The sequence below is a fragment of the Pelophylax lessonae genome, assembly GCF_965119305.1.
Source record: "Pelophylax lessonae genome assembly, chromosome: 4".
In the NCBI taxonomy this organism is placed as follows: domain Eukaryota; kingdom Metazoa; phylum Chordata; class Amphibia; order Anura; family Ranidae; genus Pelophylax; species Pelophylax lessonae.
Window position 1 is genome coordinate 186,600,064 of NC_138771.1, and position 26,083 is coordinate 186,626,146.

Consider the following 26,083-nt stretch of genomic DNA (forward strand, 5'->3'; position numbering starts at 1 on the left):
AAGGTGAAGATAAATGAGAAAGATGTTGAATTGATCCTTCATAAGTTCACTGGGGCAGGGTAGAATGCTACTTTCATCTGAAAAATATATAGATAGATGAGCTCCAGTGAAGTTTGACACCTAAGGGTTCAGAGACAACATTAGATAGCAATATTCAAACCCAGAGAATGAGATCACAGGCAATAATCAGACAAATTGCCAGTGGGGTGTATTTTATTATTCATTCATCTCTAAAAGCCAAAAAAAAAACTATGGGCAATGATTTTTTAGATGCCCTTCTTTCTACACGTATACCTATATAACCCTACTGAAAGTTATAAGAAAGAAAGTCTTTCCATGGGACATTGAATGCAAATTAATGCTGTTTAATGAATAGTAAATTAAGGGTTGCTACAGGTTGATGTAGAAAAGACATGGTTGAAAATAAAATCTGTGATAACAGAATAAATTGTATTTGGAACAAATAACATATCAGCTCACAGACATGTAATATTTTGTTAAGATTTAGAGCCTGATTGATATATTATTCCTGGATTGAACATCGGTGCAGAAGTTCAGTCAAACCATTAAAAACACTAATTGCTTGAGAAGGAAAGTGCCAGATGTCTTGAGCATCATACACAAATCATAAAATATTATCAATGTTACCTTTTCAGTCATATTCTGAAGTAAAATAACACTTTAAAATTTTTTTATGCTTTTCTGAAGGTAACTCACACAAAATATCTTTTGTTTATCACACAAGTAATGCCAGGTGACTCAAACTCCCCTGTGGATGACCAAATACTTAACTGATGCATATTATTTTAGAAAACAAATTTAATCTATTATTATTATCAATATTTTTATATCAATAAAAATTGGCTGAAAAAAAATGAGGATACATTTTTATAGATAGAAGTTCCTGTTTTTGTTTGTTACCGTTTCTAGAAATCTGTAAAAAAAAGAAATACCAATTGATAAGTTTTTGAAAAACAATGTATTTATCATTGAAATGTCAAGAAATATATGTGCTGCCAAGTATGTTATCATTCAGAGGAAGTGCAAGCCATATCGCTATGCAAGTTCCAAATAAATGCAGGCGTTCCATTTCTAATGACATATTTGTTATTTATTTTTAGATGAAGAGTTGTTTTCTGGAATGTATATAGATTTTATGGGTACAGACTCAGCTATATTTCGAAGTTTAACAAAACGTAATGCTGTACGAACTGATCAGCATAATTCAAAGTGGTTAAGTGGTAAGCTTTTTTTTTTTTTATTATTATTTCTTTTATTAAGGAAATTGCATCTAGGTGTTAGATTAGTGTCAAATAAAGTAAACAATTGATTTATGGGCCATTTACATATTTTACATTTTTGAGGTATGTTAATGCATGTGTGTTAATGTGCATTGACTTGGGTGATGTTTTGGGGAAACTCATTAAAAGGAATGGGCTGCCAATGCTCCCTAAGGCTGGATTCCCACTTATGGGAATTGGATGCAGGTTTCCCTGCAACCAATTCGCATGACAGGAGAGTGTGGCCGACTCTCAATGGAGCTGGTTCACACTGCTACAAGGAGGCCGCAGTCCGCACTAAAATAGTGCATCTTTGTCTCAGTTTCAGGTCTGAATTCAGACAAATTTCGCACCTGAAATGGAGAAGAGGGATGCACTGGACCCCTGCTGTAAGCCACGGCTACAGCTAGTGGGAACCTGGCCTTAAGGTGCTTATACAAGGATCTAGTGCCATTTTCCTGCACTGAGGGTGCAGAGCAGTGTACTTGAGGGTAACCTGCTCTTTGCCATAGACCTCTATTACATCCGGCAATTTTGGTACTTTCCTAAAAGTGGAGCAAAAGACTTGGATGCAGGAATTTGATCAGCTTTCAGAAAATGCGCCAAAACTACTGATGTAATATTAATCAATGTAAAAGTGCAGGTAACCTGCATAAAACCGGCAGGTGCACTGCGCTGCACCTTTGGTATGGGAAAACCACACCACATCAGTGTGAAAGCACCCTAGTGTGCCAAAAATGTACCTGCACCATTTTTGCCAATGCATCATGTGTTGTTGTGTGCTGCAATTTAGGTGTAACTACAAAAACAAGAAGACAGGAAGGCACAATCACCTAGGGCATTACTGCAAAAATGTATTTGAGAAAATAAAATGGCTAAAAATGTGATACTTACAAAAGTGCAACTGGTAAATAAACACAAAAACCACAAGATGCCATATAGTGTAAGATATATATGCTCCAATTGTATCCCGCTGTATAGCCAAGCTGATACGCTTGGGGGACACACCCCCTTCCTCAAAGCTGAGTTCACATAAATTCACAAACATGAAGGGCCACCACCGGCATGCACTGGGGTGTGCAAGGCATGCGTTGGCACACCCTAATCACTCTGTGCAGTAATGATTCTCCCTACTGCTCGGGGCTTCCCCCTGTGTTGCCCCCCTCCCTCCCCTCACAGTGCTTCTGGCTTTCCTCCTCTCCTTTCCCCTCGACTGCAGCAGGGGATTTTTTTCACTTGGAGAGCAGGGGAAAGGGTTAATCAATATGTCTTTTACCAGCCCCTTCCTTAAACTGTGTTTACTATGCTTCAGTTTGTGAATGAACAGGAAGCTGCTCAGCACAGGGCACTTCCCATCCATTCACTGTCCAGTGAAGCTGAGGCTGCAGAGAAAGGCATGTGTGTTGGAGCTTTGGGGTGCAGACCCTAATGCAATGGGCTGTGCACACCTAGGAGGGCCACACATAAAATACACTAACAATAAGGATAGCCGATGACCAGAAAAAGTTGGGCAGATCGCAAGTTAACAATCACTGATATAGATAATGTACCTAACCTATCTGAGTAATAAAACTTCATTTTTTTGTAATATTTTTATTAAAAAAATAAAAGAGTGCAACATAAAACAGGTGCAATATTTGACATCTGTTTTTGATAAACTACTAACGCATCAATATCTGGTTCAATGGATGTAGTAACAATTCTTAATAATTTCTCAAGCATGAAATTCAATATTTTGCCTTCTAGAGCCAATTTTTGTGGATGCACAGCTTCTTTCAGATGGAACAGACCCAAATGATGCAAAAGTTTATTTCTTTCTGAAAGAGAGACTGACTGACAACAGTGGGAGCACCAAACAGATTCACTCTATGATAGCAAGAGTTTGCCCAGTAAGTTGTGTTGTGTTTACCTCTAGCAGACCCTGATGAGTCTGTTCTTGATGAGCGCAGGAATGAGGTCATGCACTGTATGCTCCTACATCTATTTAGTTCAAATCTCTTTTGCAATGTCTGTTTCCTCCCCTCTGAAGCATTTCATTTATTACATATTTATAAATACTGTATAAAAAAGCCATTTAGAATTTTTAATTTAAAACCAGTAATAGTTATATATAGTTATATATATATATATATATATATATATATATACACAGTGCCTTGCGAAATTATTCGCACCCCTTGAACTTTTTGACCTTTTGCCACATTTCAGGCTTCAAACATAAAGATATAAAACTGTAATTTTATGTGAAGAATCAACAACAAGTGGGACACAATCATGAAGTGGAACGAAATTTATTAGATATTTCAAACTTTTTTAAAAAATAAAAAACTGAAAAATTGGGTGTGCAAAATTTTTTAGCCCCCTTAAGTTAATACTTTGTAGCGCCACCTTTTGCTGCGATTACAGCTGTAAGTCGCTTGGGGTATGTCTCTATCAGTTTTGCACATCGAGAGACTGACATTTTTGCCCATTCCTCCTTGCAAAACAGCTCGAGCTCAGTGAGGTTGGATGGAGAGCGTTTGTGAACAGCAGTTTTCAGTTCTTTCCACAGATTCTCGATTGGATTCAGGTCTGGACTTTGACTTGGCCATTCTAACACCTGGATATGTTTATTTGTGAACCATTCCATTGTAGATTTTGCTTTATGTTTTGGATCATTGTCTTGTTGGAAGACAAATCTCTGTCCCAGTCTCAGGTCTTTTGCAGACTCCATCAGGTTTTCTTCCAGAATGGTCCTGTATTTGGCTCCATCCATCTTCCCATCAATTTTAACCATCTCCCCTGTCCCTGCTGAAGAAAAGCAGGCCCAAACCATGATGCTGCCACCACCATGTTTGACTGTGGGCATGGTGTGTTCAGGGTGATGAGCTGTGTTGCTTTCACGCCAAACATAACGTTTTGTATTGTTGCCAAAAAGTTCGATTTTGGTTTAATCTGACCAGAGCACCTTCTTCCACATGTTTGGTGTGTCTCCCAGGTGGCTTATGGCAAACTTTAAACAACACTTTTTATGGATATCTTTAAGAAATGGCTTTCTTCTTGCCACTCTTCCATAAAGGCCAGATTTGTGCAGTATACGACTGATTGTTGTCCTATGGACAGAGTCTCCCACCTCAGCTGTAGATCTCTGCAGTTCATCCAGAGTGATCATGGGCCTCTTGGCTGCATCTCTGATCAGTCTTCTCCTTGTATGAGCTGAAAGTTTAGAGGGACGGCCAGGTCTTTGTAGATTTGCAGTGGTCTGATACTCCTTCCATTTCAATATTATGGCTTGCACAGTGCTCCTTGGGATGTTTAAAGCTTGGGAAATCTTATTGTATCCAAATCTGGCTTTAAACTTCTCCACAACAGTATCTCGGACCTGCCTAGTGTGTTCCTTGTTCTTCATGATGCTCTCTGCGCTTTAAATGGACCTCTGAGACTAGGTGCATTTATACGGAGACTTGATTACACACAGGTGGATTCTATTTATCATCATTAGTCATTTAGGTCAACATTGGATCATTCAGAGATCCTCACTGAACTCCTGGAGAGAGTTTGCTGCACTGAAAGTAAAGGAGCTGAATAATTTTGCACGCCCAATTTTTCAGGTTTTTATTTGTTAACAAAGTTTGAAATATCCAATAAATTTCGTTCCACTTCATGATTGTGTCCCACTTGTTGATTCTTCACAAAAAATTACAGTTTTATATCTTTATGTTTGAAGCCTGAAATTTGGCAAAAGGTCAAAAAGTTCAAGGGGGCCGAATACTTTTGCAAGGCACTGTATATATATATATATATATATATATATATATATATATATATATATATATATATATATATATATATATATATATAATATGTACTACAAACTCACATTACACTTTGTAGATATTGCTCAAGCTACAAGATTGAAAGGCTGTGATGCTATAGAAGGATAGTTTACACATTCACTCAGAAAAAAATAGACTGTGGGTATTTTACTAATGGAGTCATTTATTTCTCTTTACTATTTTTTTTTTTTTAGAATGACATTGGTGGACAAAGAAGTCTTGTTAACAAGTGGACAACATTCTTAAAGGCAAGGCTTGTGTGTTCAGTGATGGATGATGATGGAACTGAAACCCATTTTGATGAATTGGGTAGGATCAATATGAATATTAATGTATGCTTTACCTTATGGGTTTAGAGCATTTTACATATGCGGATATTTTTTAAATGTATATTGTTCACAGTGACTTCCATGTTAATGCTGTTGTGTCTTTGTCTTGGGAATAACGGATTTGAATTCACAGTTTCCATTGAATTGACAGGGATTTAGTGAATGCCTTTACATTTTCAAATAATCTTCCCACTGAGAAGAATAAGGGCTTGTACTTGCAAGATTTCCTAATACCTAGAGCAGTCTAAATGTCATGAATTTAGCACTTGTGGCTCAAATAATTTTTCTTTGTGGTTCTACTGATCACTGGTCACACTTACAAAAGAGGTCAATAAAAAATAATCTAAGTATTAACACTTGCAGTTGTCTCTATAAGTAATGTTTTTGCACACTCTATTATAAAGAGCTCAATTCCAGAGTGAGATGAAAGCAGAAACATTTAGATATAGTCTTCATCCAGTGTTTGTGATACGTGTTATCTTTTTCACATTTATTCTTTAGAGATTTGTGATATTCTACTTTCATGTTTTTATTATAGAGGACGTTTTCCTAATGGACGCTGACAATCCTCGGAATACTCTGGTATATGGTATTTTCACAACCTCAAGGTATGTTACTTATAATAATAAATTCCAAAATTCAGTTTTTGAAATTAGAGTGTTTTTTTTTTCTTTTTAGCTGAAGACTTAATGGGTTTATTGTGAAAAATAATACAGTAGACAGCTACAGCATGACAATATCACCACTGCTGTTTCTGAGAGCAGATTTTAGATTGAATTGCAAGCATTTGTTTAGTCACAGACTGCAAGTGAAGGTGGGGGGGGGGGGGCAGGCGACCAATCAAGGGGGTCTGTCTGGAGTGATGTGTAGAGTCAGGGATGATTGCTAGAGCATGGTGGAGAGCAAAAGCAGGCAAGAGAAAGGAAGGTGCCAGGGTATGTTATGTAGTCCTGTAAGGACTACAGAGGGGAAATTCTAGACCTTATGTTTAAATCCTCTAAAGATCCATGAGAAAGATCCATAGCCAGAAAATAGACAGCTGGGCAGGAAGCTTTCTTAGTGTCCTGAAATCTTTTATCAAACCTTTATTTGTAAAAGATAGATTGAACAAATATAAAACCTAAGGTTATCTTTTTTGGGCCCTGCTTTACATTTTTGTTCTGGGGCTGCCAGGCTCCTTTTCTTGTACACAGACTTTGCAGTTTGTGGTCTGTTTATTTTCTTTGTCTCATTGTTTTAAGAGATGGTGGAGTTCTTGATCCCCTTCCTTCCCTGCACTTTGTGCCACACTAAATGGGAATTGGCAAGGAAACTGGTGTCCCTGCTCTTATTCCTGATTACAGTAGAGTACACCAATCTCATTGCTAGATTCCAAGAAGTATGAGTAGTGTGGGTGAGTAGTGCCCTGATCGTTTCTACTGAAAATAGGCTGCAGGGTGTTATTTGATAAAGGATAAGTATAAAGTCATGATGCATTCGAAAAAAATAGTCCTTAAAGACCTCATAATAACCAAAACCAGTAAACTACATCTATGTTGTCCTATAGTAGGTTGCACAGATTCTGAAAACAAATGTTATCTTCTTCCACTTCTACTATGAATCAAGTAAAACATAAACCAGTGAAACAGAAATATAAGAATGGACAACACCCCACACACTTAAACATGCAGGAGAAAACAAACAATTAGATAAAGATAACAACAGAATACTAAACTAACTATAACATTACAAAACGCAATAAGCGATCTGTCATTTCATACAGGTAGACACAAGAATGATGAAGCAAAGCAACGGTGAAGGGAAATAACTGGGGCAACAGAGGTATCAGCAGCAGGATGGGATGGGGTGGGGGGGGGGGCAGACTCTCTATGAATTTTTACATAATACATAGCCAGAGGCCTTGCCCCTTCTTTTAAGAAAATAAATTCAATGCTAATAGCAATTTCATGGATTTATACTTGGCAAGAGGTCTTACTTACATAGTGAACATATAAATTTAACTTATCGGTTTTGTCTGATCAGAAGAATTTTTTTAATTTCCATTCAAAAGTTTTTGTTTTGCATCTTCAGTAATGATTTCCAAACGTTTCATTGTGAAACAGTGTGCTTTAGTAGATTCTCTGTATCTTCAACAGTGGGTGGCTTATACTGTCTAAAATGTCATATATTATCTGTCCACTATAATTAAGATGTTTCTAGGCAGATACTTATGTATTCCAAAAGCTGCCGACACTCTAGTTTTATTTGGCAGCTTGAACAGAAGTCTGTTGATACTGTGATCTATTCTAAGGCGATAAGCAGAAAAAGTAGGAAATGGGCAGTCAGAGTACTTATAGAATACATAATGTATTAGCCTGGCAGACAAGCTTCCTCTTTAATGCTAGCATAATTTTCCAAACTGCACTTTAAAATTAGCTTTTCAGATGGAAAAAAAAAATACATTTATGTACATCTTCCAAGTGATCCACTTAAAAGCCATTCTAAGGCTGTATAAAAACATCAGTCATTAGATATAGAGCATTAAAAGGGCTACATGGCATCTTTCCAGCTATGTTATGGAAAGTGATTCATTAATAAGTATTTTTTTTTTCGTTTTCTCTTTTATCCTTCTAAGTTTTAAGTGCACATGGAAGTCTGTGCAGGAGACTTATCAAATACGCAAATGACATGACAGCTATACTCCATTTCCAGCTGTGTGTGGGCTTTCTAAAAAAGATTATATACAGCACAGTGTATTAGTTTTTACTTTTGTTAAGCAGTGTCTGCTTGGAGAAAAGGCAGTGCTTTTCCAGTATCTGTTTAAAAAATGAATTTACTTAAGAAAGCAGCCCTCCAAAGTTTAACAAATGTAAATAGAAAATGTTTTAAATGGAGAAAAGACAGAATTGTTAAGAAATGAGACCTGGTTGCCAGCCAGTAGATAGAATTTCAAGTTTTGTTATAAAAACCTTTCGACATGTGGAGTTAATCCGAGAGGGAATTCACCTATGAGTGAAACAACCTTAAAGAAAAGGGGAAATAAGCTACTGTGTCCAGACATAAGCTTTGTGGCATGCTTGAAGGAAAGAATGAAATTCCTTGGCAAACCATGCCACAGGTCACATTGAATGAATATTGCTCTTGAGTTTAGATTTTAAAGCGCGGACAGTACATTAAAAAAAAGGACATATTTATATGGAAACATTTATGAAATCTGGGGCACAGCTTAAAACCAACACCCAGGAAAATTTAAATCACATAGGAGGGTTTCATGAGAATCAAAAGGCTTTAACTGGAGCTGCAATATTTTTGCAGTGCAACCTATTATATGTCTGTCTTTCCTAAACAATGCACCAAAATCAGGACTTCAAGAATATAACTGTATTCTCTGTGAAACATCAAGGTTTCTACTGGCTAGAAACAAGAGCCCTATCCATTATAGGTAGGGATGATTCAATGAGAATTACAATTCAACCATTTGTAGAAAAAAGGGCCTGATGCGCTACCAATGAAGTATTGATGGAGGATCTAGTATGTAAAAGATATGTAAAATTTCTACAAGTAGAGTGGGGAGGGGGTAAGAACCACACAACCACGCAATGGTGGTAAGAATAAAGCTGCCAATTATAGTAGTGTCACCACATACGTAAACAAATATAAATAAATATAAATTAATCGGCGCTAAATTCAAAAATGATCAAAATAGAGACATCAAATATCACATAAGAAAGTTGATATCACATAAAAATGAAATAATAATTATAATCAAAAATTCTGTGCAAATGAAAATGCTATAGTGAAAAAGTGTCGTGATTGTTATTATCACAAATAGACCATATCCATAAAGTGCTGGTGAAAAAAATGTATTTGAATAATATAAATATATCTCTATAAAGTGCTGGTTCAAAAAAGTGAATCAAAAAATTAATCAAGCATAAAAATCCATATTCAAATCCATGTGCAAAGAGTACAAAAAACAGCAGCAAATGACAGTGGTAAATCATAAATTAAAAGTCAATTTTTAAGTTCATGTGCAAACAGTGCAAAACAGCAGCAAAAGGCAGTGATCTGAGTGATGTGATGTGCACTCAATTCCAAAGTTGTTACCGATGTGAAAAATATCCCGCAGTGAGTCCAACACTGTGTGTAATGGCCGCTCACGTTAATAATGGTAATACAGAGCGTAGTAGGGAGACCCAAGGTATCATTACCCTTGAGAAAGTCACAAGGTGGTGTGACGCAACGCGTTGGGAGGAGCCAGGGTGACATCACTTCCTGGTCTATGGCCGTGACCGGAAGTTCAACTTTTAGCTGTGTCCTGTGTTTGTGTCCTGTTTTATATGTAAGTTACTATATTTTTTCAATAAAACGTTTCTTAATACTACACTATGAGGCCCCTTCTTATTCCATTCATGTGAGGGAGAGTGACAAATGGATCCTTGGCCCATCATCACTGTCCGCCTTCCTGAGTTCCTGTTTGGAGCCACATAGGAGACTGGGTCTCCATACCACGCTGTATATTACCATTATTAGGTGAGCGGCCATTGCACACAGTGTTGGACTCACTGCGGGATATTTTTCACATCGGTGACACCTTTTGGAATTGAGTGCACATCACATCACTCAGATCACTGCCTTTTGCTGCTGTTTTGCACTGTTTGCACATGAACTTGAAAATGCACGTTTAATTTATGATTTACCACTGTCATTTGCTGCTGTTTTTTGTACTCTTTGCACATGGATTTGAATATGGATTTTTATGCTTGATTCATTTTTTGATTCACTTTTTTGCACCAGCACTTTATAGAGATATATTTATATATTTATATTATTGAGATACATTTTCTTCACCAGCAGTTTATGGATATGGTCTATTTGTGATAATAACAATCACGACACTTTATCACTATAGCATTTTCATTTGCACAGAAATTTTGATTATATTTTTTATTTAATTTTTATGTGATATCAACTTTCTTATGTAATATTTGATGTTTGATATCTATTTTGATCATTTTTGAATTTAGCGCTGATTTATTTATATTTGTTTGCAATTCAACCATTCTTTTCAATATTTGCATGCTTACTTGTCTAATCTGCAAATAATCGATTAATATGGGATTTTTAATATGGGAGTAATTATATTTCATGAATTATATAATGTAGACGCATGCATGCATATATTTAGGAGAATTTATATATATATATTTGTAAATTAAGTCGCGCTATAATATAATCATTGGAGATGTAAAGTCCATACAGTCCAAACAATAAATGAAGATGTAATCCAGGACCAGACTCCCTTAAGGGTATATGCTTACCAGATTGAGGTAAGGTAAAGGCAGATTCTCTAGGTAATCTTGTCACCTTGATAGTAGATCCAGGTCCACGTGAAAGATTAGCTCAATGGTCATTGGATCATAGAAGTAAAGTAAAAAACGCAATAGCGTAAAACCCAACAAACTAAAATTGATTAAACACCACAGTGTTCCTTAAAGGATGGGTTTAAGTGTAAAAATAAACCTCCACCAATATAATTAATCACTGATAACATTGAATTAATGAGGGGTAAACCATGCAAAAGAAAGGAAAATTTATGTGATAGATACCCCTTACCAATGTATGATAAGGGTTAACACCAAAAACAACTAAGTCGTGTTCTGGCTGAAGTCGCCTCTTCCTGGACACCAATGAATGATTAGCCAAGGTAAAGAAGACAATGTTGTGAAAATTACGTGCTGAACCACCACCAGCTAGATTCGCCTCTTACCATGTGAGAATAAAAGGTATAGCAAAAATGTGCACATCACAATCCAGTGTACCACCCGGAGCCAATAACAAGACACACCAGTAGGGGTGGCCTCTTACCAACTAGGAAAAGCAGTCAGGCCTGTATGGTAATCAAGCATCCAGGGACCCGACCCTTGACTTGGGGTGCTGTTTCTCAGATGTATCCAAAGGTATTGCAAGTGTTCACCAACATGAAGAAAAGAAGGCTCCCATAGCGTAAAACCATTTAAAATGTATTCCAATAAAAGCAAAATAACTTACAAGAGACCAGGAATGAAGGAGCAATGTCAGCAACTGCCAGCCGGACGGCTTCGCTTGCCCTCACTCTCCGGTCGCAAATCAATTTTAGTTTGTTGGGTTTTACGCTATTGCGTTTTTTACTTTACTTCTATGATCCAATGACCATTGAGCTAATCGTTCACGTGGACCTGGATCTACTATCAAAGTGACAAGATTACCTAGAGAATCTGCCTTTACCTTACCTCAATCTGGTAAGCTTATACCCTTAACCACTTAAGCCCCGGAGGATTTGGCTGCTAAAGGACCAGGGGTTTTTTTGCGATTTTTTACTGCGTGACTTTAACGGACAATTGCGCGGTCGTGCGACGCTGTACCTAAACGAATTTGACGTCCTTTTTTTCCCACAAACAGAGCTTTCTTTTGGTGGTATTTGATCACCTGTGCGATTTTTTGATCACGCGCTATAAACAAAAAAAGAGCGTAAATTTTGCAAAAATAACAATATTTTTCACATTTTTTTATATGAAATTCCCCCAAAAAAAAAGTAAAAATCAAAATTTTTTAACATTTTTCGGCCAATTTGTTTTATGCTACCTATGTTTGGTAAAAAAAAGAGCAAAAAGCGTATTTTGATTGGTTTGCGCAAAAGTTATCGCGTTTACTAACAAAGGGAAAGATTTTTGTCATTTTTGGTGTTTTTTTTTTTAACGCGTAATGGCGGCGATCTGCGATTTTTTTTTCGGTACTGCGACATTGCGGCGGACAGATCGGACCCTTGACTGACATTTTTGACACTTTTGGGGTTACCAGTGACATTACTGCAGTAATTAGTGCTATACATATGCACTGTTACTGCAAAAATGACACTGGCAGGGAAGGGGTTAACTTTATTGGACAGGGAGGGGTTAAGTGTGTCCTAGGGGCGTGCTTCTAACTGTGTAGGGACATTCCTATTGGTGTAAAAGCAAAGATCCACCGTTCTACATAGTAGAACGGTCAGATCTTCACTTTTACACAGGGAGAACTGACAGGCAGCTTGTTTACACAAGCTGCTCTGTCTTTCTCCCTTCACAGGAGCGATCGCAGTGTGACTGGCGGACATCGAGTCCGCCGGTCACACGCACTGACTTGCCTGTGAACGAGCCGCGGCGGGCGCGCGCCTCGGCGGGCGCGCGCCCGCCCGCGATAGGCTCGCAAGTCAGTGACAGGCGAGTGACGTACCGATACGTCACTCTGCCTGGCCGGGGCTGACCGCCGCAGTATATAGTCGTGCGGCGGTCGGCAACCGGTTAAGGGAGTCTGGTCCTGGATTACATCTTCATTTATTGTTTGGACTGTATGGACTTTACATCTCCATTGATCATATTATAGCGCGACTTAATTTACAAATATTCATTAGGGTGTGGTCACACTAGTAGTTGCTGCTGTCTTATTTTGCTTCCTTTAGCGCGGTTAATTCTCTTTCTCTCTCTCTCTCTCTCTATATATATATATATATACATACATATATATATATATATAAATATTAATATCAGTTTGATTATTGCTAATAGGGATTTCAAGTTTTAAAAGTATTTAACAGGGTGCCTATGCTGGTATCATTCAATAATGGCAAATACGTGCAGTAGATGCTGCAATTGTAGCATTTTTACATGTTATTTATATACAGTGTTTATTATTTTTTTAAGCTCTGTGTTCAAAGGATCTGCAGTATGTGTATATCACATGTCTGACATTCAGACGGTGTTCAATGGACCATTCGCTCACAAAGAAGGACCCAACCACCAGCTGATTCCTTATCAGGGCAGAATTCCATATCCAAGGCCTGGTACAGTAAGTTGTATCAAGTGATCTTTTGTCTTTGTGACCACTTTTGTCTTTTTTTTCTGTCTGGTAATATTTTGTCTCTCTAATTGGAGTTCAAACAAATGTATGTCAAATTTATGTCAGTTAATTGGGAAGAAAAATTACAGAGGGAAACAAAGTAAAAGGTAATAATCAGATAAAAATTCAGAGATAATAGAAAAGAAGTTCAGTTATTAAAAATTATAGAGTATAAATGACATTTCAACATGGATCTTTTGGCACTGATAACATGTTAATTTAAATATAAACACTCATGCCACCCAAAAAACACCTGTCCGTAACATTAAACCTTAACCTTGAACTTGTTTAACCTCTCCCTCACCCTAGCCTTAACACTAATTTAACCCCTAAATTTAAATTTTAATCCTTGACCACTTTTTAGCACTTACACGCAGATCCAATCTCCACCTTTTCAGTTTTTTTTTTAATTCCTTCCCCCCAAGTGTCCAAAAAAGTTTCATTGCACTGCTCATCTTCTATAGCACTGCCCTCCATGTCCTCCTCTGCCACTGGCCACTGCCCAATTTCCAGGTAAAATTCTTTGCTGTGAGCCTAAGAAATCATAGACATTACCTCTATCATTGAAAGTGGGGATAGGCTTTATACCCTGATCTTACCCTGTAAATTACCTGTTATTGAGATTTCCAAGTCAGTGACTCATAAAATACTGAAACATTGGAGTTGCGTGAAACCTAGGGAACTAGCATTTTCAGAAGACATCATCTAGGGAAGCCTCCATGAATTTTCTGTGCAGATTTCCTTTAAGAATATGGAATTGAACTCACGTGTGGGTGATTGCTGTATTTCAAGAATATAGGAACCATCTGAAAAAACAGCCCACAGCCATAGTCATTCACAGCAGCCTTTGCCTGGTTATGCCAACAGAGAAGCATACAACTTCTGTGCTTGGGTATCCGTTTGACGGTTCCATATTTCTTCAGCCCCTGCAGAGAAAAGTGTGTGGAGACTCCCAATGTAAATCCTATGTAAATAAGTGATGTGGAGATGTTTGCAGCATGCGTCTCAGCTGGCATCTTTTTCCCTATGTGTCCAGCCAGTTGAAGGTACATTCTTACTAATAATATTAAAAATCTGTGTAGGAAACATGTCATTAAATTAAAAAAGGTATGCTGGCATAATAAATGCAACTCAGGCACCCTCATCTATACATACCACTTCACATAGATGCTTATGTCTTTGGGATCCCCAATGGAACTTTAATTTTAACATTTGTTCTTGAGCTCACACATAGCTCTGAACACCAGAGAGTTGTTGTGGGGAAGGGCCAGAACCTCATATTTTTATTGCTGCTTGTGTCCCTACTAGGGGACATTTCTCACTTTCTGTCTTGATGACCACAAAGAAGGTAAGTTTAGGATTACCCAACAGGTAAACAGCAAACCTTTGTCAAAGGTCTAATACTTTCACTGAACAATGCAAATGTTTTGTTTGTCTCAGACTGTAAAGGTTCTGCACACTTCTTATTCCCTTGATCACACAGAAATCCAGCAGTAAAATCTTGGCAAAGTTCTAACCCTTCCTTACTCAACCTTAGAAAAATATACTTGAATTTTACTTCCAGGATAGTGTTCTAGAGTATATTCAGTAATGTAATACATCTTTTTTTTTAGTGTCCTGGAGGTGCATTTACACCAACCTTACTGACAACAAAAGAATTCCCAGATGATGTTGTTACATTTATACGAAATCATCCACTTATGTTCAACTCAATTTATCCAGAACATAAGAAGCCACTTCTAATAAGGACAGGAACAGACTACAAGTATACAAAGATAGCTGTGGACAGAGTGTATGCAGCGGATGGAAAGTATCATGTCCTTTTTCTTGGAACAGGTAAGAGTAATGCAATTAATATTAAACATCAACATTTATTTGCCTAAGCTGTGTGTGTGTGTGTGTGTGTGTTCACGCCCATGTGTGTGAGTATTGAGCCATAGCTAAAGATTTGTAGTTAGCAAAATAAGAAAGTCTGGACAGGCTGCTGAAATGAAAGGGAGAGGAACAGAGCAGTATAGCACAACATCCTCTTCTCACTACCTGCATTTTTGGGTGGTGAAGCTATTTAAGGAGAGTTCATAATTATAGCATCCTAAGAAATATTTGTATGGTTAAACAACTAGGTTATATGGAATGGATAGTAGTTTTGTATAGGGCTGCACCAGCATCAGTATCGGTGCTGATACTAGGCATTTGCAGGGGTATCCGATACCCGGAGCTGATACCTTCTGTGTTCTTTTTTTTTTAACTGTCAGTGGGATTTCCCCCCTAACAGCTGAAGTGTGAAGAAAAGAATGCCGGCAATTATTGGCTGTTGAGGAGCTGAGCCGCCGCATCCTTAACAACCAATGACATTTCAGCCACTCGCCATAAGGATCACACCAGTAGGTAACACTGTGGTAGGTTTGGAAGGGGGGGGGGGGGAACCGTGCCGATGCTCATAGACCAGCCGTACACTGACAGGCAGTGGAGAACTACAGCTCCCACCATGCAGTGCAGGCCTTACGCTGTGAGAGGGCTTTCTAGTTATTGAGCAAGCGGGCGGGTGGTCCCTCTCTGGAGCTCTGTCATCGCTGGCTATGACTGCTGTAGCGGGGCTGTAAAAGGTAGCCCGAAGTCTGGTCCGGAGTGAGGGTAGCGCTGGCAGAGATGGGGCAGGACAAGACAGCAATGTCTTCCCAGACTCTGGAGCTCCTCCAGCATCAAGGAGCGCTGGAGCTGCTGATCTTCAACTTTTCTGCTCATCCCCACCGTCTGGCTCTTCAGGCATCTGCATGAAAATAGAAGGGCTATGGGTATGGGGAGTGCATGGTACTGTAAGGGTTAAACCTGGGGAGGGGGTGCAGATTATATAGAGAGGAAAGTCCATTGCTGCATATCCCATTGGAAGATTTCTCTTCTATTACTTTTTTGGGGACAACCCGTAAATAGAACAAATAGAGAGGGTGAATCTCCATAACAAGGGCACAGACAACAATAATAACTGGCAGGTGTTCTAATCCCTCTCCACTCTATCCAAACCTAAAGAAAAAGTTTTGCTTTTATTTTTACTTTAAATCAAGATTGTTAAAACACAGCTGTAAGTGTTTTCCTTGTTGACCTAATTCACGCTGTTGCTTGAGCTAGTTTCTACATAGCAGCTATCTAGTTTGGTGTATCCACAGTAAAAGCTTTGAAAGGCCTTACCCAGACCACACTGGACTGAAATATTGCAGGGCTAGCCTGGAATGTGACCTTTGGGTATTGGGCTCTTCTTTGTGGTGCCTTCCATGGCTTTGTGTGGTGTAAAGAGTGCCTTCAGGGTCCAGAGCTGTGGCACAGCAACTGGTGTCAGTAAATACTCACTTTGCATGTAAGGCTAGTCCAGATGAAGTAACAGTAGCTATCTCGCAATTGGTTCCTTTAGAACCCCTTTCAAATTTCCTGCTACTGCCATTTTCACCGCGGTAAAGCTTAAGGCTGGAGGAACTCATTGACCATCATCGATGATAGTGTTTAAGGCCCGCTGTTTGGGTTTGTGAGTGAGACCTTGCCTCAGTTTGGGCCTAGTTGTTTTTCACATTTTTACTCATTCTGGGGCATTCATCTTGTATCATTGGAAGGAGCCAACACCTGTACTACAGAACCTGGAACACCTTAGTGTCATCATCTTCAGAGGCTTCTTCAGCCGAGGCCTCACCTGTGTCCACAAAGACCTCCTTGTTCATGTTTAAAATGTCTGTCTGTGCCCATTTGCAAGTGCAGTCTGCTTACAGAGGCTGTAAGTGAGTTCCTGCCCATTCCAAGCAGAACCTAGCTTTAACCCTTCTGAGCCTTTACATCAAAGCATATCCAAGACGTTTTGACATTTGAAATTTTACTGGCAAGCAATTAGATACCCTACTTAGATTACTTAGATCTAAGTTTGAATTATGTAGAGTGACTCTTTGCCCTGTGTTGGAGGTAACTTTTGTTAGTGAAGCTGTTACTTTAAGTTAAATCACATAAAGAGAATACGTTTCATTTTGTTTTTGATGCAAATGTTTGGATCTTTGCACTTTAGCAGCATGTAGAAAACTTTTAAGCTTTTATCTCTCATGGCATCTGTGCACATTCATGGGGCACTTTGGCTACATGCTTGGGATGGGATGCAGATGATATGTCCAAGAAACATCTGACTCCATTTTTCTTCGAGGGAAGTCGCCTGTTTGTACCTGCTTTTGATCCAATCCTTAGCACACTGGTGATCGGAGTATACTCCTGTCTCAAAGCAGGTCAGTTTAGGGGATGAAACTACCCTAACTTAATTTATTGCAGTGGTAGTAGCATGAAGAAAATTGGAGTCTTCCTCTCACCCAAGCCGCAGGGCTCGAAGCCAGAGGTCCTCTAACCCTTCTACAGCCTTTTGCATGAAGGTGTTCCCCATCTGTTTTATCCTGCTGGTAGTTTTCCTTGAATTTGGGTGTTGAAGTCACCTATAGTAGCCTTAAGCCTATGTAGCTATCTCTTTTCACTTTTCTGGTTTTACTGCTCCCCATGGTACATCTTCTCTGGTTTGCTGGGTTCTTTACATCCTGAAACCTCAGATTGGTAGGGGCCTATTCTTGGGAATCTTAACCCTCTCAGTATCACATTTTTCCACACAGGGGAATCCTTTTTCTTACATGTGCTTACACCTCTTATGGTACTTGATATTCTTAAGCCATATCCCTCTTCTAAGGGAACTCTTGACTAACAAGATTGGCAGAGAACAGTCCCTACTGCTCTTGATGAGAACCTGGCCCTTCAGCGTTCTCCAGCAGCTCTGGACCTGGACCCGGTCGTTAAAGCCCCTACTACTCTTGATGAGAACATGGCCCTTCAGAATTCTGCAGCAGCACTGGTCCTCCTGTCCATCCTACTGCTTTTCCCTAACATCACCATTGTGGAATGCTCAGGAAACTCTCCCTGAAAAAAAGTCAGTTTCCTGGATTTTTGCAGTTAGAGCAATGCTTAGCATCCTATCTTCTGCAAACCTCATCAAGTTGCAAATTTCCACTTTTCTAGCACCTTACGGTGGGTCACCATAGAACGCAGTTGTTAAGCTCAAGTCCTCAATAAGGGGGTCCATTCCCAGTTGACCTCTATGTTTTACATATTATTCCTCACATTCCCCTATCAGGGTTTGTGGGATTCTTGTGGAATGCCCTTTTAGTATTGTCTCTCAGTTCCCTTTGAACATTTGTTCTGTGTTAGGAAATGTGGTCTCTGGGCAAGACACCAAATTCGTCTCTTTGGAACAAGAAGTTCAAGGATCTGTTTGCTGGCCTGTGGTGGGGGATGGAATGAGCACTTGAGTGCCCCTCTAACTATAAAGGTTATGTATTCCCCAGGACTAACTGGGACCCTGCTTCAGAGTTCCCCTATGGGAAATAGTTTTTGTCCAGAGGTCTTCGTGGGACCTAATTACGGGGAGATAGGTCCACCTTCTGCAGCAAAGTTGCAATTTTCTGACAAAGTTCTCCTTAACCGCCTTAGCGGTATCCCCGAGCGTGACTCGCGGTAGGAATTTTCTGCTATTAGCGGTATCCCCGAGTCACGCTCGGGGTCAATGGGCAGAGCGTGCAGACAGCGCAGCGGAGCTTCTCTTACCTTATCCTGGCGATCCAGCGATGAGCTCTCATTGCTGTGACCGCCAGCCGAGATCTCCGCCGCTCGTCTGTCGGTAGGAGGACTTCCTAGTTCCGTTCCCTGCAGCAGCGATGCTGCATGGGAGCGGAACTAGGGAGGGAAATTAAAAAAAAAAAAAAAAACGTTGCACAAAACACATAACACATTTTATATTATATATATGCATATATATATATATATATATATATATATGTATATATATATGTATATATATACATATATATGCATATATATATATATATATATATATATATATATATATGTATATATATATATGCAAATATATATATATATGTATATATATATATGCAAATATATATATATATATATATATATATATATATTTATATATATATATATATATATATATATATATATACATGTATATATATATATATATATATATATATATATATATATATATATATATATATATATATATATACATGTATATATATATATATATATATATATATATATATATATATATATATATATATACATATATATATATATATATATATATATATATATATATATATATATATATACCTATAAACACACACACACATATATATATATATATATATATAAAATTAGATTGTTGATTTGATTATAATTCATGCGTTTTATATATATATATATACACACACACACATATATATATATATATATATATATCTATATACACACATGTATATATATATATATATATATATATATATATATATAATATATAACGCATGAATTATAATCTAATCAATAATATAATTTTATTATATATATTATATATTAAATAATAAAATAATATTATTGATTCGATTATAATTCACTTGTTTGTGTTTCAAATTTATCACATCTGGGATGTCTACTAGAGACTTGTTTTGGTCAGGTTTAAGTCAGTAATTACTAAGAATTGTAGGCCTATAATACATAACGCCAAATTTCAATGAAAAGAATTGTACCGCTTTTGGAACAGAATTCCTGACAGAATCATACCGCCAGGGAGGTTAAATTCCTTCCTCTCTTCTATCTTAAGTAAACCAAAAACTCATAGAAATAGCACTAGCATTTCTATTTCTTGCTCCTTGCCAGAGGATGCTACTCCTTTTTAAGGGAAGTTTGAATTGTTCTTGAAATCATATATTACTCTACAGGTTAGGCAATTTTACAGTGTGGTCTGTCACACCCCGGGAAAACCCCTTGGTGTTTGGTTGGTAGGATCCCATCTCTTCCTTCTGATCCTGGTATTCATCTACTCATCTACTCTAGTACAAGTTATGTCATACCCGCTTTTCATCTCCACCCTTTATGCAGGTTTTGTTCATCACCCAACCTCTGCTTTATGAGGATTCAGGTTTAGTACCTTTCAGTTTCTGTCATTCTTGTGGGTCATAAGTTTGGAATTGTTACCTTTTGAGGGATCGCACGTTCATGGCTATTTCACTGCAAGGTTTGTTGTTGTCTGATAAGGCTGCCTCTTTCCTTATCATGGTCTTTCTTTTCCCTAAGCTCAAGGGTTAAGGAAAACTAGGCATTTCTCTTCTGTGGTTTACCAGCCAGTCTTCCTTTTAAACATAATTGTCTGTACAAACATTTCCTTAGTAATCTTTTTTCCTTAGAATTGAAAGATTTGAACCAGTAATTGTTTTTCTTGTCCACATTTTGTAGACGGTCTAGTGTTCTTTCTGTTAAAGTTATTTGTGTTTCCATCAGTTTTTCACTGAATAGGGTTCATGGTTTCTTCAGGTTCCAGTTTCACCTTAGCTGTAATTCTCTGTCCTGGTCAGGAGCCTCAGGTTGATCCTCTTGCACTCCCCTAATCGTGGCAGTTCCCTTGTTTACCATGACTTTTTCTTCATCTGGTTTTGATTTTGGCATTAATTCCTTCAACTACTCTGTTGTGGGATGGTCCTTCACTTGAACCTCTCAGTGGCTGTTGCCCACTCCTCTGGACTGCATTTGGAATTCTCTACTGTTTCAGAATTCCTAATTCCTGTGTCCCTCAATGGATGATAAAGGAATAGGATTTTTTTACTCATAGTGAAATATTTTTCTTGGAGACCTTCGGTGGGACAGGCCCCACTCTTGTGTGTTTTTGGCCTGATGCATTGCTTGCTTACAATACTGAGAAATAATGAGTGGAGGTGAGGTTATGCAGTTGCTGGCTTCAACATTTTTTGTTTGCCTGTGTCCCAAAACCTCCTGTAGGTGGCAATATAGCCTGATTCAGAATCCCTGAATTCCTGCGTCCTCCAATGGAACCCCAGAAAAAGTTTTTTAGGAAAGTACAACATTTTATTTTTTTATTTATAATATAGTCAATACAAATATAATTTGTATACAAATACAACAAATGATAAAACTATTATTCATTTTATTATATTTGTATATATATATATATATATATATATATATATATACATATATATAATATTGAATTTTCCAGCCAGCACATACAGCTTTATGCTCTTTTTCACAGTTTTGCTTGCCTGTTCCTAGTTGCTTTTTTGGGGGAAAAATTCCATAACGTGGGATATCTAGAATCAGAAAGAGAGATCTTGAATGCTTTTGCAGTACTCCGTCTTTAGAATGTCAATAATGCTCTGTGAGGCATGTGTCATGGATGCACCCTGTGTTATGTGTTTATTGGTAAAATGCCTTATAAAATTCTAAATAAGCATATGTAAAACATATATATATATATATATATATATATATATATATATATATATATATATATATATTTACTATTAAAGAGGTAAAAAAAAAAAAAATAATAATTTTTTTTAAAAATATTGACTATAAACTATTAAATTATTTCTATCAAAGATGCAAATTCTCATAAAAAGTGCTGATGGGATGGAAGATTTTGCTTGTAGATGATGTCCATTGTAACTTAATGACAGATTTTTTGTGGTATTCCTAAATGTAATTAAAATATCTCAGACTGTTTTGTTAGTTTGAGTTCACATATTGTGATATTGGGCCAGTTGTCTGTGTGTGGCAAGTTTGAATGTTGTATTATACACATCTGTCTTATTGTTTAAACTAGATAATGTGTTCCCTTTTTAAAAAAAAAAAATAAGATTGGTAGCTGTCTCAGGGTTCATCTTGTACACATATGCTTACAGTATGTAAGTTTTCAGTTTATTTAAGGATATATTTACATATGGAAATACAATTTTAATTACATCAGAGAGTGAAAGTTTCTGTTATGTTCTGCCATATACTACATTTGATCTGGCCTGTTGTTGCCACATTGTAAACTGCAGAACCAAACTCTATTGTGCAATACAGAGTTTGATACATAGCTACAGAGACTATCTAGACAGCCACATTTCTTTAGAGATCTCATAGTATCTGCACTAGTAGAAGCGAGTGAATCACAAGAACTGTGTGAACATAAGAACAGTGTGAACTCCAACACAGAATTTACCAGGAGGTGGGCCACATCACTGAAAAACCAGTAAAATTATGTTGAATCATAAATCAGTTCACTGCAGGCAATACAGAATGACAGTTGATCCCCTTTTAACATCTCAGGGGGTTCTGAGGCTGGGAAATTTCTGTCTGGAACTGGGTTTAACCTCCCTGGCGGTATGATTCTTTCGGATTTTAGGTGCTGAAAGCGGTACCATTATTTTGCTTGCAATTCTGGAGAATGAGCAGCCCAAACCAGCTATTTACTAATGATTTCTTTTTACCGTGTGTTCTTCTTTATAACATCCCGAGTATGATAAAGTTTGAAACACAAAATCCTAAATTATAATATAATAAATAACTATAAAATAATAATATAATAATAACACTTTTTCTTTTCCAAAAAATAACACTTTTTATTCAATAAATGATAGTAAATCATGTAATCAAAAACACTAACATTTTTTTTTGTCAAACAAGGATGCAATATATTTTTTTTTTTTCCCAAAAAGGATGCAATATTACTCTTCATACTGCTTCAATAAACGTCCCGGGTGTGGAAAATTTTGAAACAGGGTACAGCGCAAAGTCCAACATCACAATCTGGACAGTAGTACCGTGTTTCTTTTCTTATTTTCCGCCCGGTGTCGTCGTGCTTGGAACAGCACACCACACACATTCTTGTGGGTGCAGTCTTCTTCTCCGTCGGCGGAATGAGGTCCATAAAATGACGACCGGTCAGTCGTTCGGGGTTCACGACACCAGCCGCACGGCGTCCGGATCGACTTACAGTTGGTGTCTGGTGCCTGAGAAAAATCAGCTCCGCAATTTTCCACACAAAGTCCGCATGGATCATAGGCCGGTCGCTTTTCTTTTTCAGCAGAATGAAGGCATTCCATAAACACTGCTCCAGGAGGTGTCTGAAAATTTTTTTATAGTATTTCTTCTGCTGTTTCCGCATTGCTGGATAGAAGGTCATGGCCTGGTCAGCTCTGTCCACACCTCCCATGGTGTTATTGTAATCTAGGGCCAGTTGCGGTTTCAGCACATCTTTTCCCCCTTTTGTATGGACCATGACAGTGGCGGTGCTATGGATGGTGCTCATCAGGCAGACATCTTTTTTGTCGCGCCATCTAAGTGCCAACATTTTGCCTTTCTGCCAGGCAACTAACTCTCCAGGCTTGAGTTTTTGTTGGCAAAGCTGGGGGGCATGTCACGCCGGTTTGCTCTGACGGTCCCATAAGCATCCGTCTTGTGCTGTAGGAGGAACTCAAACAGTTCTGGGGAGGTGTAAAAATTGTCTGTAGTGACACAATACCCCTGATCCAGCAGAGGCTCAATCATCGTCAAGCAGTTGCCATCCCATAGCTGCTGAACCTTGGGTTGAACTTAGTTCCTCTTCCGGTATATAGGACCGAGTTCCAAATATAGCCAGAGCTGGATTCACACAGCATAAAGGATTTTATTCCAAAGCGTGCTCGCTTGGACGCAATATATTGGATCCAGCTAAGTCTCCCTTTATACGCCATAAGACTTTCGTCAATGCAAATGTCTCTTTCTGGGACATAGGACCGCTGGAAGTTTTTCAAAATTAATTGATAAATGTCCCAGATTTTTTTCAGCTTCGGAGCCGGATGAGATGTTTCATCAAACTCCTCATTGTTGGCAAAGTGCAAATATCGCATTATAAGGGAAAATTTGTACTCCGACATTATGGTTCCAAAAAAAGGCGTGGCCAATAATTTGTTGGTGGTCCAATACCACTTCTGCAGGGGTTTTTCACCACCACTCCCTGCAGAATAATAAGGCCCAGGAATCTCCAGATATCTGCACTGGTAACGGGTTCCCACATCCTGCTCCTAGAAAACCGCCGATGTGCTGCGGCTTGTTGTTGCTGGTACCGGTTGGTCTCCAAAACAATTTTTTCGATGACCTCATCGGTCAAAAAAAGCTGCAGATACGCCAAGGGGTTATCCTCCTCAACATCAACTTTGAGACCAGGCGTTCCGGTATACGGGAACCTTGGGGGCGCTACGTGCTCCATACCGCAGTCGATCACGCACCACGTACGCACATCGCTCGGCACATCATCATCACTAAACTCACTTTCGTCGGATGATGAGCTTTCCCATGCATCGCTGTCACTCCACTCTCCGTGCGATTCGGGTTCGCTGTCGCTATCGCCCAGCAGGTCATACATCGCTTTTGATGTTGCGGCACGCTTGCTTGAGGCCATGGTCGCTCTGCAATAATCCAGATACAAAGTATGGAAATAATGCAGGAAGTGCAATGGAGAAAGCACTGGGGGGCATAAAAAGGTCACTTTATTATATTTTGGGAATGTAATCCAATAGGATTACAGTGTGTCAGTGTGTTTGGTGTTTATACTTTTTGAATTTGCCGCCGGTTCCACCCCCCGGCGGACGTCACGTCGCCGGAGACGGAAGCCGGGGCTTACAGACGATCGAGAGGAAGCTCCGCCGCCGGACGCCGCTCTCATACATCGCTGGATCCCGGAGAAAAGGTAAGTGAAACCTCCACCAGGATCCAGCGATCTTCCCAGCGCTACCCCGAGTGTGACTCGGGGTTATCGCTTTTGGCTCAAAAATCTTACCCCGAGTCACACTCGGGAATACCGCTAGGAAGGTTAATATACTTTTGTGAAGCCATATGAGAAGATTTACTAAAACTGTGCACACAGATTCTGGTGCAGCTGTGCATAGTAACCAATGACCGTCTAACTTCAGTGTGTTCATTTCAGCTTTGACAGCAAAACTTGATTGGTTACTATGCACAGCTGCACCAGATTCTGTGTTCACTAGTTTTAGTAAATCTTCCGCATAGTGTTGCTAAAATTTACCATAGAAATATGCCATTTAAATAATTATTTGCTCTGTTTATTTCATAATATCAGTGTAATATAGCCACACTCACTGGCTCACTGATGCTTAACGCAGACCCTGCACCAAAATGCGTTGAACAATTGAGATTTTTCTGCCTCTTCTAAGTGAAAAGTATATCATTTTCAGAAAACAGAGGTACCATCTACAGTACAACTGGGGGGTCCTGTTTACTTAAATATACTTTTTACTTTTACTTTGAGTTTAATTCTATTTTCATCTATGGTAAATGACAGTATGTTGAACTTCTTATATCTTTTGAAGACTCCAGCAATTACGGCTGAATTCACATCAGATATGCATGTTGACACAGTTGACCCACTTATGTTGACATGCATTTTTTAAAGCATTGGGGTTGATTTGCTAAAACTGGAGAGTGCAACATTTGGTGCTGCTGTGCATGATGGCCAATCAGCTTTTAAACTAATTTGGCTGTACTTTTCCTACTTATCACAGGAGTGCAGTTCATTTTGCACTCCTGTGACCTGTTTTCAGCAGACAGTGGGCTGGAGCCATTATCGGCTAAAGTCACAGGGCCGGTCCAGGGGGAAAATCCTGACCATACGGTCAGGAGCCACCCAGGATCCTGGACCCGCACCTGGCCCAGCCTCTTATCCGCTCCAACCTCCTCCACAGCCCAGCACTCCAGTGAGCGGGGGGGGGGGTGCAGAGCAGACAATGGTGACTGATAGTCACCATCTTTCTGCTCATGGAGCTCTAAGAACCGAGCAATCAGCAGTGTTTAATCGCTCGGTTCTCAGTCTTGGATTGATGCTGCATCCATCTAGATAAGA

General features: G+C 38.7%; 1 protein-coding gene across 1 annotated transcript in view; it reads left to right on the forward strand.

Annotated features, from left to right (window-relative positions):
- The window catches only part of SEMA3C (semaphorin 3C), a 218,378-nt gene that overhangs the window by 160,647 nt on the left and 31,648 nt on the right, over positions 1 to 26,083 (forward strand). Inside the window, exons 7-12 of the mRNA XM_082256716.1 lie at positions 1,122 to 1,241; positions 3,027 to 3,169; positions 5,290 to 5,404; positions 5,963 to 6,032; positions 13,122 to 13,266; positions 14,931 to 15,153. Coding sequence (XP_082112842.1) covers positions 1,122 to 1,241; positions 3,027 to 3,169; positions 5,290 to 5,404; positions 5,963 to 6,032; positions 13,122 to 13,266; positions 14,931 to 15,153 — 816 coding nt within the window. The remainder of the gene's footprint in view (positions 1 to 1,121; positions 1,242 to 3,026; positions 3,170 to 5,289; positions 5,405 to 5,962; positions 6,033 to 13,121; positions 13,267 to 14,930; positions 15,154 to 26,083) is intronic.